At 29.4% G+C, this 15,297-nt stretch overlaps 1 protein-coding gene and 1 long non-coding RNA gene across 3 annotated transcripts in view; one reads left to right on the forward strand and one right to left on the reverse strand.

The window, feature by feature from the left end:
• Positions 1–2,695: 2,695 nt before the first annotated feature.
• Positions 2,696–4,843, reverse strand: LOC124418791. The gene is made up of 3 exons (XR_006940212.1): positions 3,904–4,843; positions 2,979–3,826; positions 2,696–2,917 (listed from the first exon to the last, which is right to left on the reverse strand). It is a non-coding gene; the product is annotated as an uncharacterized LOC124418791 (long non-coding RNA).
• A 632-nt stretch (positions 4,844–5,475) lies between these two features.
• The window catches only part of LOC111681488 (protein TIS11), a 56,698-nt gene continuing 46,876 nt past the window's right edge, over positions 5,476–15,297 (forward strand). Inside the window, exon 1 of one of the 2 annotated variants that reach the window (XM_023443278.2) lies at positions 5,476–7,066. In XM_023443278.2, the coding sequence (XP_023299046.2) occupies positions 6,965–7,066 (102 nt within the window). In that variant the 5' untranslated portion in view covers positions 5,476–6,964. Of the gene's footprint in view, positions 7,067–12,000; positions 12,134–15,297 lie in introns of those variants that run through there. The other variant, XM_023443279.2, reaches the window with a different exon arrangement.

Genomic DNA, 15,297 nt, shown 5'->3' on the forward strand with positions numbered 1-15,297 from the left:
ATTTATGTACGAAAAAAATTTTAAAAATAAATATCCCTCCCTTAGTCCAAGATTTGCGTATTTACAACACCAAATTTTTCATTTAAATTAATATTTATAAATATCCTAAAAAATGGAAGACGACTATTTTATTCCAAAAAAGTCGATAACTCGACAACAGTTTATGAAAAAGGTCGAATTCGAAAAAAATCGAAAAGTTGGAAAAAAGTTTGAAAAAGTCGAAAACTGGAAAATAGTAAAAAAACGTCAAAAATAGTCGAAAATAGTCGAAAATTTTTAAAAATGTGGATAAAGAATCAAAAACTCTAAAATAGTCGGAAAAACTCGAAAAAGTAAAAAAATAGACGAAATAAGTCAAAAAATCGGAAAAAGTCTAACAGTCGACTTTTAACTAAATGATTTCAACCAAGGCAACAACAACAACATTTCCCATGTATTTTGTTTTTGCTTTTGGTTTTCGTAAATGTCAAAAAACATAAGTACGGCGAATTCATTTGATGAAAATTTTTGTAAAATTTTTATATTATATTAAAAAATAAAGATATTAAAGTTTGTGGGGAAAATAAATTCTGAATTGAATAATGTTTGTTTCAAACGAAAACTCTACTCCGGCAGCCTTATTTCCAAAATTTAAGTTAGTGCCTTAAGTTAAGTAAAACTTAATTTTTTGTGAAAAATAAACATAAAAAGTACATAAACATTAAAATATTATATTACGAATGAATGAATATTTTTTGCGAATGGATAATTCTTCTCCAGCGGAATAATTTTCAATATTTGGCTATAATGTAGGAGCCGCCGGGCGGGTAAATACCTCATATGGGTTTTGTTATAGAAAGCGTTCCGAAACAGACTTTTTTTTTAGTTAACCTCTTTATCTACATGGTGTATATATAAAACAATATTGTTTAATTTGTTCACATTTAATAGATTTCAAAATTAAGCCATAACGTAGAATTCAGTTGCCGCCGGATAAATACCTCATATGCGTTTCTTAATATTAAGTGTTCCGAAAGAGATTTTGTTTTGTTAATCACGTTATCTACACAATTTTAATATAAAATATAAAATAATATTATGTAATAAGTTAACATTTAATATAAATAAAATATTTTTTCCTAAATAATATATTTGTATACATACCAATTATGCCATTGTTTAAATAAAATGATATTTGTTTACGAGATGCTTGGTATTTTCAGATTTTTTACATAAATAATTCAAAATATTAACGAAGTTTTTCTCCGTTTAACGGACATTTTTAAATATAAAAATGTAAACAATAAAAAACTTTGATAGCTACGTAAACCAGGCGAATTGAGAAAAAATTAGCTTATTGAATAACACCACCTTATATGAATTCGCCTTGCTACCTACTATGTACGTACTAGAAAAATGATAGCGATGCCAGATGCAATAAATATATAAAAAATATAATATATATAGTGTCGGTAATGCAGTTTCATCTGTGTTGATAACGGTGATTTAAAATTGGAGGGTTTCCAGGTCATTGGTTTTATATAGCTTTATGATTAAAATCTGGACAAATAATTGAGACTAACATACACAAAGGGAGCTTCGCTTCCCTAATCGAAATTAAATTAATAATTGAAATTATAAAAATATGTATGTAAAAACTATAATTGTAAAATACAGAAACAAAACACCATCAGATACGTACACAGCAGTTCTACAAAGAGTCAATGCAAACGAAAAAGACATTAATTTCCACTAATAGTTAACAACCTGGATGATTGTAATTCGTATGTTTTGGGTCATTGGTCACGAATGACCCTCTGTAATCGAGAATGAAGACAGTCGTCACTTTAGTGTCCTCTTTGTAAGCGGCAGCGGAGACAGTCGTCTTTTTACTGTCATCAAAAAACCTAGAGATTATACTCTTTTAAAGTTTTTTTGTTTGTTGTATTTCCGAGAGTAGTTATTTAACCCATCTTAATCAAATAGTTTGTAGTGTAACTGACTTCCAAGAACCCATTTGGAGATTGTTCTTGACCGTCTTTTGACTGTCTCTTGTAAGGTGTAAAACGGGCTTGTCCCACGAGCCACCTGACTACCTGGGTAGTCAGGTGGGTAGGGGTCACCACAAGTGGTAGGTCAGTTCGGGACTGTCCCGTCGGACCGCTGGGAAGTTCAAGCATAAATAAGTGTGACTTTCGTTTCTATGTGTTAGTAACTACTTTAAACGCTTATAACTCCCATAATTCTTAACCGATCTTATTAATATATATATATATTCTGCACATCTGAGAACAAAATCCTTCAAAATTATATTTTTTGCTGATATTGGATGTGAACTGTGGAGTAAAAGGGTCACCGTCCTTATGCAAGGACGAAAGAATAAAACATAAAGGATTTTAGGCCCATCAGTCTATATATCGTCATTTCTACTAACAAAATCATACATCCGATATTCCTTCATAGAATTGGCCATTTAGTTTCTCCTTTAAGGGCAAATCTTTAGGTGAAGGATTAGGGATTAAATTAAAATTAATCCTCGATAAGGATTATGATAGAAGCTAGTGGTCTAGTTTTCTCTCTTGACCACTTCTTGAAAGCAATGACAATCTCAATTAACTCTGGAGATAACAGCATTACGTCTAGTTATCATCCCAGCAATTCCCATCTTATGCAAGGAAATAGTAGAGTAATGTTTGTTGATTTTAATACTCACCATGAGAGTTGGTACCCACAGCTATCAAACGATCCACGCGAAAATTCCATGTCTGACCAGATAGATGAAGACTTCTCTACGAAAATAGCTCCCCGCTTCGAGCTCCCCGGACATTTCCATAGTCTGTATGTCGCTGCTTGCCCAGACTACCTGACTAAACTAGATACAATACGTCACCGCCCCTTACCTGGAACTCTCTCATCACAAATTGATGATTCCAGATATCTGGAAGGTTGCGCGGTTAATGCAATTCTAAAACCAGACTCAGGGAAAATCTCTATCCTACCTATTATAACCTGTAGAAAAAATGTGCAATCACTATTAGTACCAACCATGAAAGAGCATTTCCCGCTCGCCAATCACAACAGCTTTAACAGAAATAACCTCACAGATTGCCAATGGCCTCAATCATCAATAACCGGCCGGGAGTCTTGGATAACCTTCGACACTGTCATTCACTCGAAGTTGATAAAAGATATTACTAATTTAACACTCTCCAAGGATTTAACACGCTTTATAACTTACTATCTCTAGGGCTGAAATGGGTTTGTTGAGTGCTTAGCGATTTCAATTATAATTTATTTGATTCAGCTAAGTCATCTATTGTTCGACCCACGTGTATGAGGTCAAGTTTGACCACATCTTGACATTTCGCATAATTCTACATAACTTATTGATTTTATTTTAGTAGATTGGGATGGTCTTCTTCAAATTTATATGAATATGCGTTCGCATTTACTTCTTATTTATGATTTCATAAAATTTGTTCCTGTGGTTAGGAGAAGACTCTATTGTAATAAAAATGATTCGATGATATCACGGGAAATTGTTCTGGCTCGGTCTTTGCTTATGGTGCTTATTTGCTTCACAGGTCTGTTATGAATTAGAAGGTTTACTGTAAATTGAAAAGTGTCGGCGTAGCGTAGAAGGTATTATACTGCGGTCTTTGGAAGTCTGGATAGTGCGGGTCTATAGAAGGTTCTTAGGGGTACTGGTTGTTTGGGTGATATGTGATTGACTGATTTTGATGCTAATTGCAAGAATGATTTTTTTGTAAATATTGCAGGGCAGACAGAAGTGATTCTGAGATTTCTGGTTCTTTTAGATGTGTGAGAGAGGAGGATGTTATAAGTGCTATTAATAAGATCAAGTCGAGATCTATTGATACGGACGATATTGATATAAGGTTTTTAATATAGAAATTTCCTTACGTTTTGTTTAATACAATCAAATGTTTTGGAAGACCGCTAGGTTTGTTCCTATACCAAAATCGAAGGTTGTGAACAGTCTTTGTGATCTTAGACCGATTTCCATTCTTCCGGTACTATCAAAGATTTTAGAGCATTTAATGAAGCGCCGATTATTAGAGTTATTTGGATTTAATTTATATTAATCACAATTTGCTTAACGTAGGGGACACAATACTACTTCTCTCTTACTGAGTATGACGGATGTAATCAGGAACAGCATTAACAATAATAGGATTACTGTTCTTTCTATGGCATTCAACTCTGTTAGTCACTTTAAGTTGGTATATAAGCTTCATAACAATTTTAACTTTTCAAGATCTGCCTGCAAATTTATTTATTCTTATCTTTTTGGAAGATCACAGTTTGTTTCTTTGATAATGTCAGTTCGTCTTTGTTTCTTGTTACTTCTGGAGTTTCTCAAGGGTCTAACCTAAGTTCTCAAATTCAATAATATTGCTTATGGAAAAAAAGTTTTTTTGGATATGCAATTTTAATTGCTTTGTATATTTTATCGAGTTTTGTTTCTTTTGGTAAGTTTTTATTGCTTAAGTATAAGAAGGGTCGGCATAAATAAAATAAATTGAAATTTTTGTGTAGCAGTTTAGGAATTATGTAGTCAGATGCCGAATGGAATACAATGAAATATGGAATGCAAATTGTCCGATGTTTTCCAAAGATTTAACCCAAATATGTCTAAAAATTTTATCTGACAACTCTGTCATAATGAAACTTTAACTCTAATAATAGTTGTTGGGACTTTTTACCTTTTATTACAAAATTTATTATACGACTTTTTTAATACAATAGTCGACTTCGCACAGAAGTTTTGGAAAGTTATTTTATAGATCAAGGCGTTTTTTTGAAGAAAAAAGATTTAAATATTTTAGAAGCTTCTCGACAACACAGACATTTTATATACATAAGTATGTATATACTAATGAATTATGAACATAAATATGTATGTGTTATTATACAATAAAAAATGCAACAAGTTGCAAGTCTAACTTGCAAAGAAAGCATTTTTTATTTAATTTAAGTGCGTACCTAAATATGTATGTATGTACTACTAGGATTAAAAAAATGCTGTTCCTTGAACTAAGAACTGACAAACAATTTAGAAAGAGTAAAAAATAAAGTGCATTAAAAATACATGCATATACTTACATACATATATATTTTGTTATTTTATTTACTTTCTGCATTCTACTTTGTATATTTGTCATACGATCTGTTCAAAACTGATTGCCTGCAGTTAAGAAAGAAAAAAAAAAACAACAATAAAACTACCACTAACTACATAGTAGAAGCAACAACAACAAATATAGTACACGGACATTTTTACTACCACCAGCAGCGGATTAATCGAATAACGAAAATACCACCACTAAACTCCAAAGTAAATAATGAAATAACAAAACAAAAAATAACGATAAAAAACAAAATCCAACGTAACGACAACCACAACGACGTAATAATATAAAGAAATACAAAAACAAAATCAAATCATGTCTTGCTGGAGCACACAACAAAACAACAATAAAACATAAAAGCAAAAATAAAGTTAAGTAAAGCAACAAACTTTAATGCTACACTAGTCTCACATTAACAGTCGCCAAGTAACGATCTAAAAGTATAAACAGCGCTCTGATCGGACGAAAAGTGATTACAATTACACTCACTCTTCCTCTACTTTTTATTATTATTATGATTGTATTGTGTTCAATTCTGTTTTAGTCATTTTGTTCGCTAGTTGATAATAAGAATTAGATCTGAGTTAACGAATAAGAAAACAAACAAAGAAAGAATCAAACAAAAAATAAAGAATAAAATCTTGGAGAAAAAGAAACGAATTAAGAAAAGTAACAAAGAAAAAACACGTTTAAAAACGAAGACGAGAACAAAAAAGAAGAAATAAAAATAAGAACTACTCACACATTCTCATTCATATTTCATTTGAGTGACTGAATGTTTATGTATGTTTGTATGTATGTGCATGCAGAAAGCAGCAAATTCAGGCAAATTATAAATTGAAAGAACTGTTGAAAAAGGCAACAACAACTTAAACGAAAAGTGTATAATAAAAATAAAGCAACCTAGCACTTTTTATACTTTTATCTGTCTTCTCAAGAACCAAAATAACAATCAGTAAATAAATAATAAAAAATATACATTTGTGTATACATTTCGATTTTTCTTCGTATTATATGAAACTTTAATGTGTTTTTGTTGTTGATTCCTTTACTGCTTCGACTTCTTTGTCGCCTGTTTCTACGTTTGTATAATTTAAAACAGCGTATCAAACAACGTCGCAATAGCTGCTGCTGCTCCCTCTCCTTTAATTGTGTGTGTTTTTGAATGCGAGTAGTGAGTTGGTGTGCGCCCGCTCGTTTCCAACAAATGCAAATAATAGTGTGTTAGACGATCATTGTGTTATTGACTGGAGAGTTTTTGCTATTATTTTAAAAATAATATTAATAAAAAAGATACACGCGTAATTTGGAGAACATAGTTCGATTAGTTGCATTGGAAATAAAGTTTCAAATTGATTCTAACTCTCTAGCAAAATCAATAGAAAACCAACTAAAAGATATAATTGCATCAATTGTCGACATTCGTCGTCCAACAACGCCGCCAAGACAATAAATAAACAATAATAAATGCAAATAAAAAAAAACAAAAAATTAATAGCAATTGAGAACAATAATTTAAAATACATACATACAGTACTACATACATGTAAAGAAATGAATACAATTAATTAAGTTATTTTAAACAAATATGACAAACCAATAACTTACAATAAAGATTGTAATAGCGAGCGTATAATAAGAATACAACAACAACAAATTCAACTAGTGTTCCAAGTGTTTGTGTTAAAAACAATAACAAAATTGACTAATAAGAAAAATAAAAACAAAAATTCCAATTGCTTAGCAATTTATCTATAGTCATCAACTCTAGCCCTGTTGCATGTCATTGTTATTGCATTAATATTTTTTTTTAATATAAAATAAAATACAAAATGTCTGCAGCAATTGTGCAAAATAATACCTCGACTACCACAACAACATCTTCAAACTCAAGCAGAGCCATTTATTTTGATTGCGGTGACATTTTTACAACGGTAAGTTTCACCCCCTTTTTTAGGATTAATTTTTTTGGCATTTTTTCTTTTTTTCTTATTTTTATACAAAAAACTCAAGGGCCAAAAGGACATGGGAAAACAATATGTTTTTAATAAAATAAGCTATTATTAGTTTAACATTCAGAGCTTCATAAAAACAATTTAATTAAAACTTGAGATTTCTGTATATTATGGCTTGGTTTCGACTGTATATTAAAATACTGGAAGCTCTTTTTCCACAAATATTTATTTTCAGTTGTAGCTCCTAGAGGGAACCCTATGATTTCCTGATGGTACTTTTTAAACATTAAGGACGGGTTTTTCTGATAAAGATAATATTCATTCTTTGGTTAAACCTGATATATATGTTTCGTGTTTTTCAGCAATCAGTCAAGTTACTTATATTAATTTAACTGAGGGCGAGTTTTTCTAATAAAGATAATCTTCATTCTTTGGTTAAGCCTGGTTTAATATATGTTTCGTGTTTTTCAGTTATCAATAAAGTTACTTATTATCTTAGTTTAACTGAGTGTAATTGGTCAATTAAACTCAAGTTATAAGTTAGAAAACACAATTAACAAAAACAATAAAACAATGATTTCGAAAGAACAAGAACTTAATATTTTAAGTAAATTACAATTTTTAGATTTATTTTGTTTTATTTATTACTAGCATACCCTGGATGCTTCGCTACCCTAACTATGTTCAATATCGTAAAAATATCAAAAAGTACCATCGGAAAAACAAAAAAGTACAAAGATCTCTCTCAATAAATTCTCATTTTTATAAGGACCGTGTGTTCCGGTTAACCATTATAAGGAATCCATTTGAAGAATAGAAAAGTACCAAATAGTTCCCAGAATATTATTCAGTCAAGACCATGTATGTTAAAATTAATGTTCCTAGGTTGAATATTTTAGAAAATTAAAAAGTACAATTTATGAGATAAAAAGTACTAAAAAGTTGTCTCTTAAATAATCTTATTCAATGAGGACCGTGTATGTTTATTGAAGGAAGAAAAATTACCAAAAGTGGAATAAAGTTTACCTATGTGGAAAGTACTAATAAAAAGAGTACAATGTTTCCCCTTTTCGCTTAGAAGTATACTTTTCCGAGAATTAAGTTTACAAAATGTTCCGTATTTAAATCTACATATATATCAGAGATAAAACTCAAACGATTCAAATCTGCATTAATTTATTCCAGAAAAATTGTGCTTTAAAAAAGGTACCAAACAATTTACTTGAATTTGGTCCTATATAGGCCTTAGTACTCGAATTCCAAAATAATATACCAAAAGCTTATTTTGTGTGAGTAAATAAACTACTTTTTGAAATTTTATAAAAGTTGGCTCAATGAGTTTGAATAGAATTAAATTTCCCGTTTTTTCCCCTTTTAGGTACTTTTTTACCCGGTGAAATAGCAAAAATTTTATTGCAATAAATATTACAGAGTTAGTCCGTAATTTAATAGGAATAATTCAGTAAACCGAAAAACTTTACTTAATGTGCTAAAAAAGTACCATAAATACAGTTTTGTCCCTTTTACACCCAAAAAGGACTGAATTTTAAAAAAGTACGAAACAGGTGTCTCATAATTTTGAGATATGTATCCAAAATATTTAGAAAACTTTGATTATATTAATTAGTTTAAAATTTATAAAGGACCAAAAAGGTACCAAAATCACCTTTGTTACACATTTTTACCCCTTAAAAGTACGAATTTCAAAAAAGTACCAGACACCCATCTGCTCATTTTAAGTGTAGATACAGGTGCATTTAAAATTTTTCTTGTATCACTAATTTTGTGTAAGATAATTAAGAAAACCTGTTTTACCCGTTTTTTCCCCTTTTTACCCATAAATGTACAAATTTCCAAAAATCCCTCCTTAGTGGATCTACATAACCAAAAACACATCTGCTGTCAAAATTTCATGATTCTAGGTTCAGCCGTTTAGGCTGTGCGATGATGAATCAGTCAGTCAGTAACGCTACTCTTTTATATATATAGATTGTTTTAAATGTTTATTTTATATTTTTCCAAAATTTTCCATTTTACAAAAGTATTGTTTGCAAAAAACAGCTGTTCATTGTTTATGTTTTTGAGTGAAAAGTTGGCAATACTAACAAAGTTAACTAAGCTTAAGTCTAAAACTGAAAACGCAATTATCGGTTAAAGTCCGCCTAAATTTGTTCCAAGTTTAATCTATCAGCAAGTTAAACTTAGTTGAACTGAGTAGTAAAAAACCCGCCCTTAGTGTGATAGTTCTTTGCTTCTATTTTTGAGTGAAAAGTTGGCAATACTAACAAAGTTAACTGAGCTTAAATCTAAAACTGAAAAACACAATTATGGGTTAAAGTCTGCCTAGATTTGTTCCGAGTTTAATCTAACAGCAATTTAAACTTAGTTGAACTAAGTAATTAGAAACCCGCCCTTAGTGTGATAGGTTGCTGAGGAAGTGTTTCTATGCAAATTCCTGTTTTTAGTCAGTAACTCAAATTAACTGTTAACTAGTTTTCTTTTCGCATCAAAGAATTTGCAAAAAAAAAATGGCATCGATTTGCTATTACATATTTTTGCATATTTTGTTATAAATACATAAATTGCATATTTTGCTTTAAATTGCATATATTTTTCATATTTCGAACATTGTGATAGCATATTTTTCATATTTTTTATTTTTCTAAAACATTTGTTTTTTCATATTTCATATTTTTACTACAACAAATATCAACAAATTTCGATTTAACAACAAAATACTAGGTTCTATGTAATACAATTTTACATAGTTTTATTTAATTTTTAAAACCACAATAATTTGGTAGGTATTTTGAGTTTGATATTTTAAGTTAAAAAAGTAAATTTTAGTTTAAGATAAGAGGTTACAATATTATAACTTTTAAAGGATTATTTAAAATTAAAGACACACATAAGTTTGTTTTTTATACATACATACATACATACATACATACATACATACATACATACATACATATGTATGTATATATTAATTTGAGATCTTCCTGGTGTAAAATAATTACCACATGGCCAGCTAACTCATGCATATCGCAAAAAATGAAAAACAAACGACAACTATATTTAATGAATCAGCGAATATGAGAAAACAACACCATTTTTATAGACGAAAACAAACCTTTGTACACACAGTTCATGGAATACACTTCATACATACATATGGAAATTCATACGTACATACACATACACATGTATATATATACAAAGCTAATAAGAATGATTTTCATGTTATTTCATAGTAAATATTTATAATTTAATAATAAATTTATTAGATAATAAAACTTAACAGCTATGACATGTAATCAAATGTATTTATTGGAGAATATCTGAATCGATTATTAGATTTAGTATAAGAAATTAAAGATTATTTATAAGATTCGCAATCGTTCACCTTAAAGGTGGATGTACTTTACGAGTTTTACGCTTTACAAACTTTTCGCGCTTTATAAGCTGCAAGTTACACACCACGCGTCATTTTTATAATTTTTTAAGTTTTTTAACACTATTAGTGTTTACAAAAATCATATTTTATGTTTTTGTTTAACAGGATCTTACAAAGACCTGGTTCACACTATGAAACTTTTTATTTTTGTGTGTGAGAGAAAGTGAAAGAAATATCAACCATCTCTTTCTCCCACATACAAAATCAAAAGTTTCCCAGGGTGAACCAGGTCAAACTACAGTGTGCAACTTATTAATTGAAAATACACTATTTAAACTTTTTTGGCTTTATCGCGTTGCCGCATTTCTGCATTTCGATTCGAAGCTCCGTCAATAAAATAACGTTTAAAAACTAGGTTTCTATAGTTGAAACGAAAAGTCGACTTTTCGACTTTTTGCATTTTAGGAAAAGTCGACTTTTTGACTTTTTGCATTTTATGAAAAGTCTACATTTCGACTTTTTTCTTTTAATTAAAAGTCGACTTTTTCCGACTTTTCGACTTTTGACTTTTTTCGACTATTTTCGACTTTCCGACTTTTTTCGACTTTTTCAGACCAGAGTTAAAAATTTATAAAGTTGCCAGAAGCGTAAATTTATAATGTTGCCATTTAACATTATATTATTATTATAAATAAAATAAAAAAAATTATTTACATTTTTTCAATTTGTTGCAATTTTTTGAGTTTTTTCGACTTCTTTCTACTTTTTCCGACTTTTCGACTTTTTTTGACTTTTCGACTTTTTTCGACTCTTTCCGACTTTTATTTACAAAGTCGTCTTTTCGACTTTTTTCATAAACGATAGTCGAGTTATCGTCTTTTTTGGAACAAAATAGTCGACTTCGACTTTTCGACTTTTTTCGACAAAAGTCGATTGTTCGATTATTCGAAAGTCGATTTATAGAACCCTATTAAAAACGTATTTATGATCGTAATGCATAATACACGTATCGTCCCCTTTATACTATTAACAAATACATATGTATACCTCAAGATCCAATTGGATTTATTCAGACCAAATGAAACTATGTTATTTTTAGATTTCGAACGAATTCTATTTGAAATTAGCTAATTTCTGCGACATTTTATTGACTTTAAATCAAGTTATTTTGCTTACTTGGACGTTACACGATCAAGTTTTGTCTTTCAAGTTTCCTTTTTTTACCAATGCACTCACACTTTTAAAAATTGAAACAAACTTGCTTTTCAATTTTTCTTTCCATCTACTTTTTCAATTTTACAATCAATAAATAAATTTGTGATTAATTTTTAATTGTTCTTCTGAAAAACATTCTCTAGACTTAATTTTTTTGTATTGCCTGCAGCTTATGTCACAGAATCAATTTAAAAAGTTTGTGTTTGAAAAGAAAACTTGTAGGTGTAACTGCAGAGTTAATCATTTAAGTCACAATGTACATCCCTGGCTTAGTGTAAAAAATACATATTTTTACAACTATGCAATTATTAATTTCATAAAACAATTTAATTAAAATTATTAAAAAATGACAAAAGTGATAAATGTGATTATTTAAAGCTTGAAAATAAAATTTTACGCAAACAATCATTTGTCAAAAACACAGGTCTAAACAGGTAAATTATAATTTAATTGGATTCGGTCTGAATGGGCTATTAATAACTTTCCATTAGGATTTCTAAAAAAAATTATTTGTTTTAGAAAAAGCCATAATATGTACTTAGTTTTTAACATTATTAATAACGAATTTGAAAATATCAATGCAATGTTAAAAAAATGCCCTATGGCTCGAAATCGAAACTAATCTCCATCCAAAATGTAGGAAATTTAATTCTATATAGACATTATAATAATACTAGCAGCTTGTTCTGTTAAGTATACCGCTAAAAATGGAGGTCCACATCACGCGTTCTACGCTTTCAAAGTAGAATAATGTATTTGTAAACTGTACAAAAGCTTAGGATGTACGTGGAATGCTTAACGTAGATCTACTTTTTATTATAATAAGCATTACATGTAAGCACGGAATGCTTTAGACTTTCAATAGACAAATTCTCCTGGTATGATAATAGTTTTTTTCTTTCAATCAAAATTAGGCAAGAATTTGCGGGAGTACGGAAAATTGTATGAATAAATATAAAATATAAAGTTGTTTAAAGGGCTTTCTTCATGATAGTTGAGTAATAAAAATTATAAAATATTGTTAATAATATTCACATATTTTAGAACACAAGCCCCGTATTCATAAATATCCTTTATTTTAAGTTTATTACGCACATTTTAAATGCAAACTACTACATTAAACCATCAATAACTTTATTAAGCATTTATGAATATGAGGGTAAGATTCCAATTTGAAAATGACATCAGTTGAAATTAGGGATGCCAATCAGAACTAGTTTTTACAAATCCCGGGAATCTGGAGTTTCAAAATTGCAATTTCGGGATCTCGGTATTTTTCGATATTACATGAATTTAATTATTTTATATATGAAAATCTTCAAATCATCATGTTTGTAAAGAAAATGTTTAAGTTTGTTGAAATTGAATTAAAAAAATCTCATTAATATATGAAAATGTATTTTATTTTGAAAAATCTAATCCCAAAAAATAAAAGTCGATTTTGGAAATAAAAGTCGAAGATAGTAGAAAAAGGTCAAAAATAGTCGAAAATTTTAAATAAGTGGAAAAAAGTCAAAAACTTGAAAAAGTCCATAATAATAAAAGAATCGAAAAAAGTCGAATAAGTCAAAAAATCGACTTTTCATAAAATGCAAAAAGTCGAAAGGTCGACTTTTAACTAAATACAAAAAGTCGACTTTTAACTAAATACAAAAGTCGACTTTTCGTTTCAACTATAGAACCCTAATCGAAAGCGTTGTGTGAAATTAGCTGTTAGTATACTTCACATTTAAATCGATTAGCTTTAATGAAGTACATAATGTCAACATCAACATAAAGAAATGTCCTTCTTATCTCCTTTCTCAGTGTATGCAAGGGTTTATATACGAAAATTTTTGTTATTAAGACCTGGTTCACACTGGGAAACTTTTTTTGGGAAGCCAGCAGTTCGACAAAGAGTCAATGCATACGAAAAAGACAGTAATTTCCACTAATAGTTAATCACCTGGATGATCGTAATTCGTATGTTTTGGGTCATTCGTCACGAATGTACCCTTTGTAATCGAGATTGAAGACAGTCGTCACTTTAGTGTCCTCTTTGTAAGCGGACAGTCGTCTTTTTACGGAGGCGGAGACAGTCGTCTTTTTAAGGTCCTCAAGTAACTTAGAGATTATAGTCTTAAAAGTTGTTTCCGAAGTTCCGAAAGACAGTCGTCACTTTAGTGTCCCCTTTGTAAGCGAAAGCGGAGGCAATCGTCTCTTTACAGTCTCTTTGTAGGGTGTAGAGTGACGATTCTCGTAGGAAGTCGGTTACCTGGATAGTCAGGTGGCTAGGGCCACCACTAGTGGTAGGTTAAGTGGTCAGTTCGGGACTGTCCTGTCGAACTGCTGGGAAGCTTTTGATTTTTGTGTGTGAGAAAGAGAAAGAAATATCAAATATCTCTTTCTCTCACACACATAATCAAAAGTATCTCAACAAAAGTTTCCTAGTGTGAACCAGGTCTAAGGAATTTGAAACAACTTAACCAAAACGAATCGATTATAATGTAAAATCATTCTAAAAGCTGATGTTGGTTATTTGTTTATACAAATTTGTTAGTAAAATACTCTGTTCACATCTGTCTATCGTAATTAATTCATTATTTAAATTGACTTTAAATCAATAACAAATATGACTAGATTCTCTGCTTCTTTATAGTAAGAGCTTACTCATTTTATAATCTAAATTAGAATTATATAAAATGATCAATCTTAATACCAGATCAATTTATCTGCCTAATGTAGTTGCCTCCGACTACGATATGTTATAGATAATTAGTCTTAATCATTTTTTGTGTTTTTGCTCTCATTTATTTAAAGTTATTTGTTGATTGGCCAATAGGTTTTTTCATGTGATGTGAACCCTCTAAATATTTATTCGAGTTAAAATTTATTCAATTCTTTTGTGTAATATTTCGTCGTATAAGCTTTTTCGATTTTTGATTTCGTTAGCTTTTTGTGCCTTATTAAATGATTTTTTTTTATTATAATTGTTGTTGTGAAGCTTTATTTATTTAATATTATTATTATTTTTTCGTTAAGCTTATCAGAATTAGCGCAATTTATGTGTTAATCTCTTGTCGAAGCAGGTTATTATTATTATTTGTTTATAGTATAGATGTATATATGTATGGATGGATGGATGGTTTGTATTTTTAATTGTATTGGTGTATTTCTTTCTTAATCAATTGTGTCTCAGTTCCGGGTTAGTTTTTTTTTAGAATTTCGTAAGTTGTGATTTAAAAAAAAAAAAATAAGAAAAACAATAAAATAAATAAACAAAATTAAAAATGACGATCAATAATATACATAAATAAATAAAATAACAAACACACACGTACAATATCAATTTACATATTTAATTTTATTATTTTTTTAACTTAATTTTGTTGTTTTAATTTATAGGATAATTTAATTATATGCCAAAATGTTTGTATATAATTGTTTGGCCATTTCTTTTAAACACTCATTCATCCTCATTTGTTATGAAATTGAAAAATAGAAAAAGATGTTGTTGATGATGATGGTGTTGCAGATAATTTGACAGTGATGAATTGTCATTTAATAAATTTTTTTTACTTTGCTGTTAATTAGTTTTTGTTTTTATTTAAACTTTTTA

This window comes from Lucilia cuprina, chromosome 3 (genome assembly GCF_022045245.1).
Source record: "Lucilia cuprina isolate Lc7/37 chromosome 3, ASM2204524v1, whole genome shotgun sequence".
NCBI lineage: Eukaryota > Metazoa > Arthropoda > Insecta > Diptera > Calliphoridae > Lucilia > Lucilia cuprina.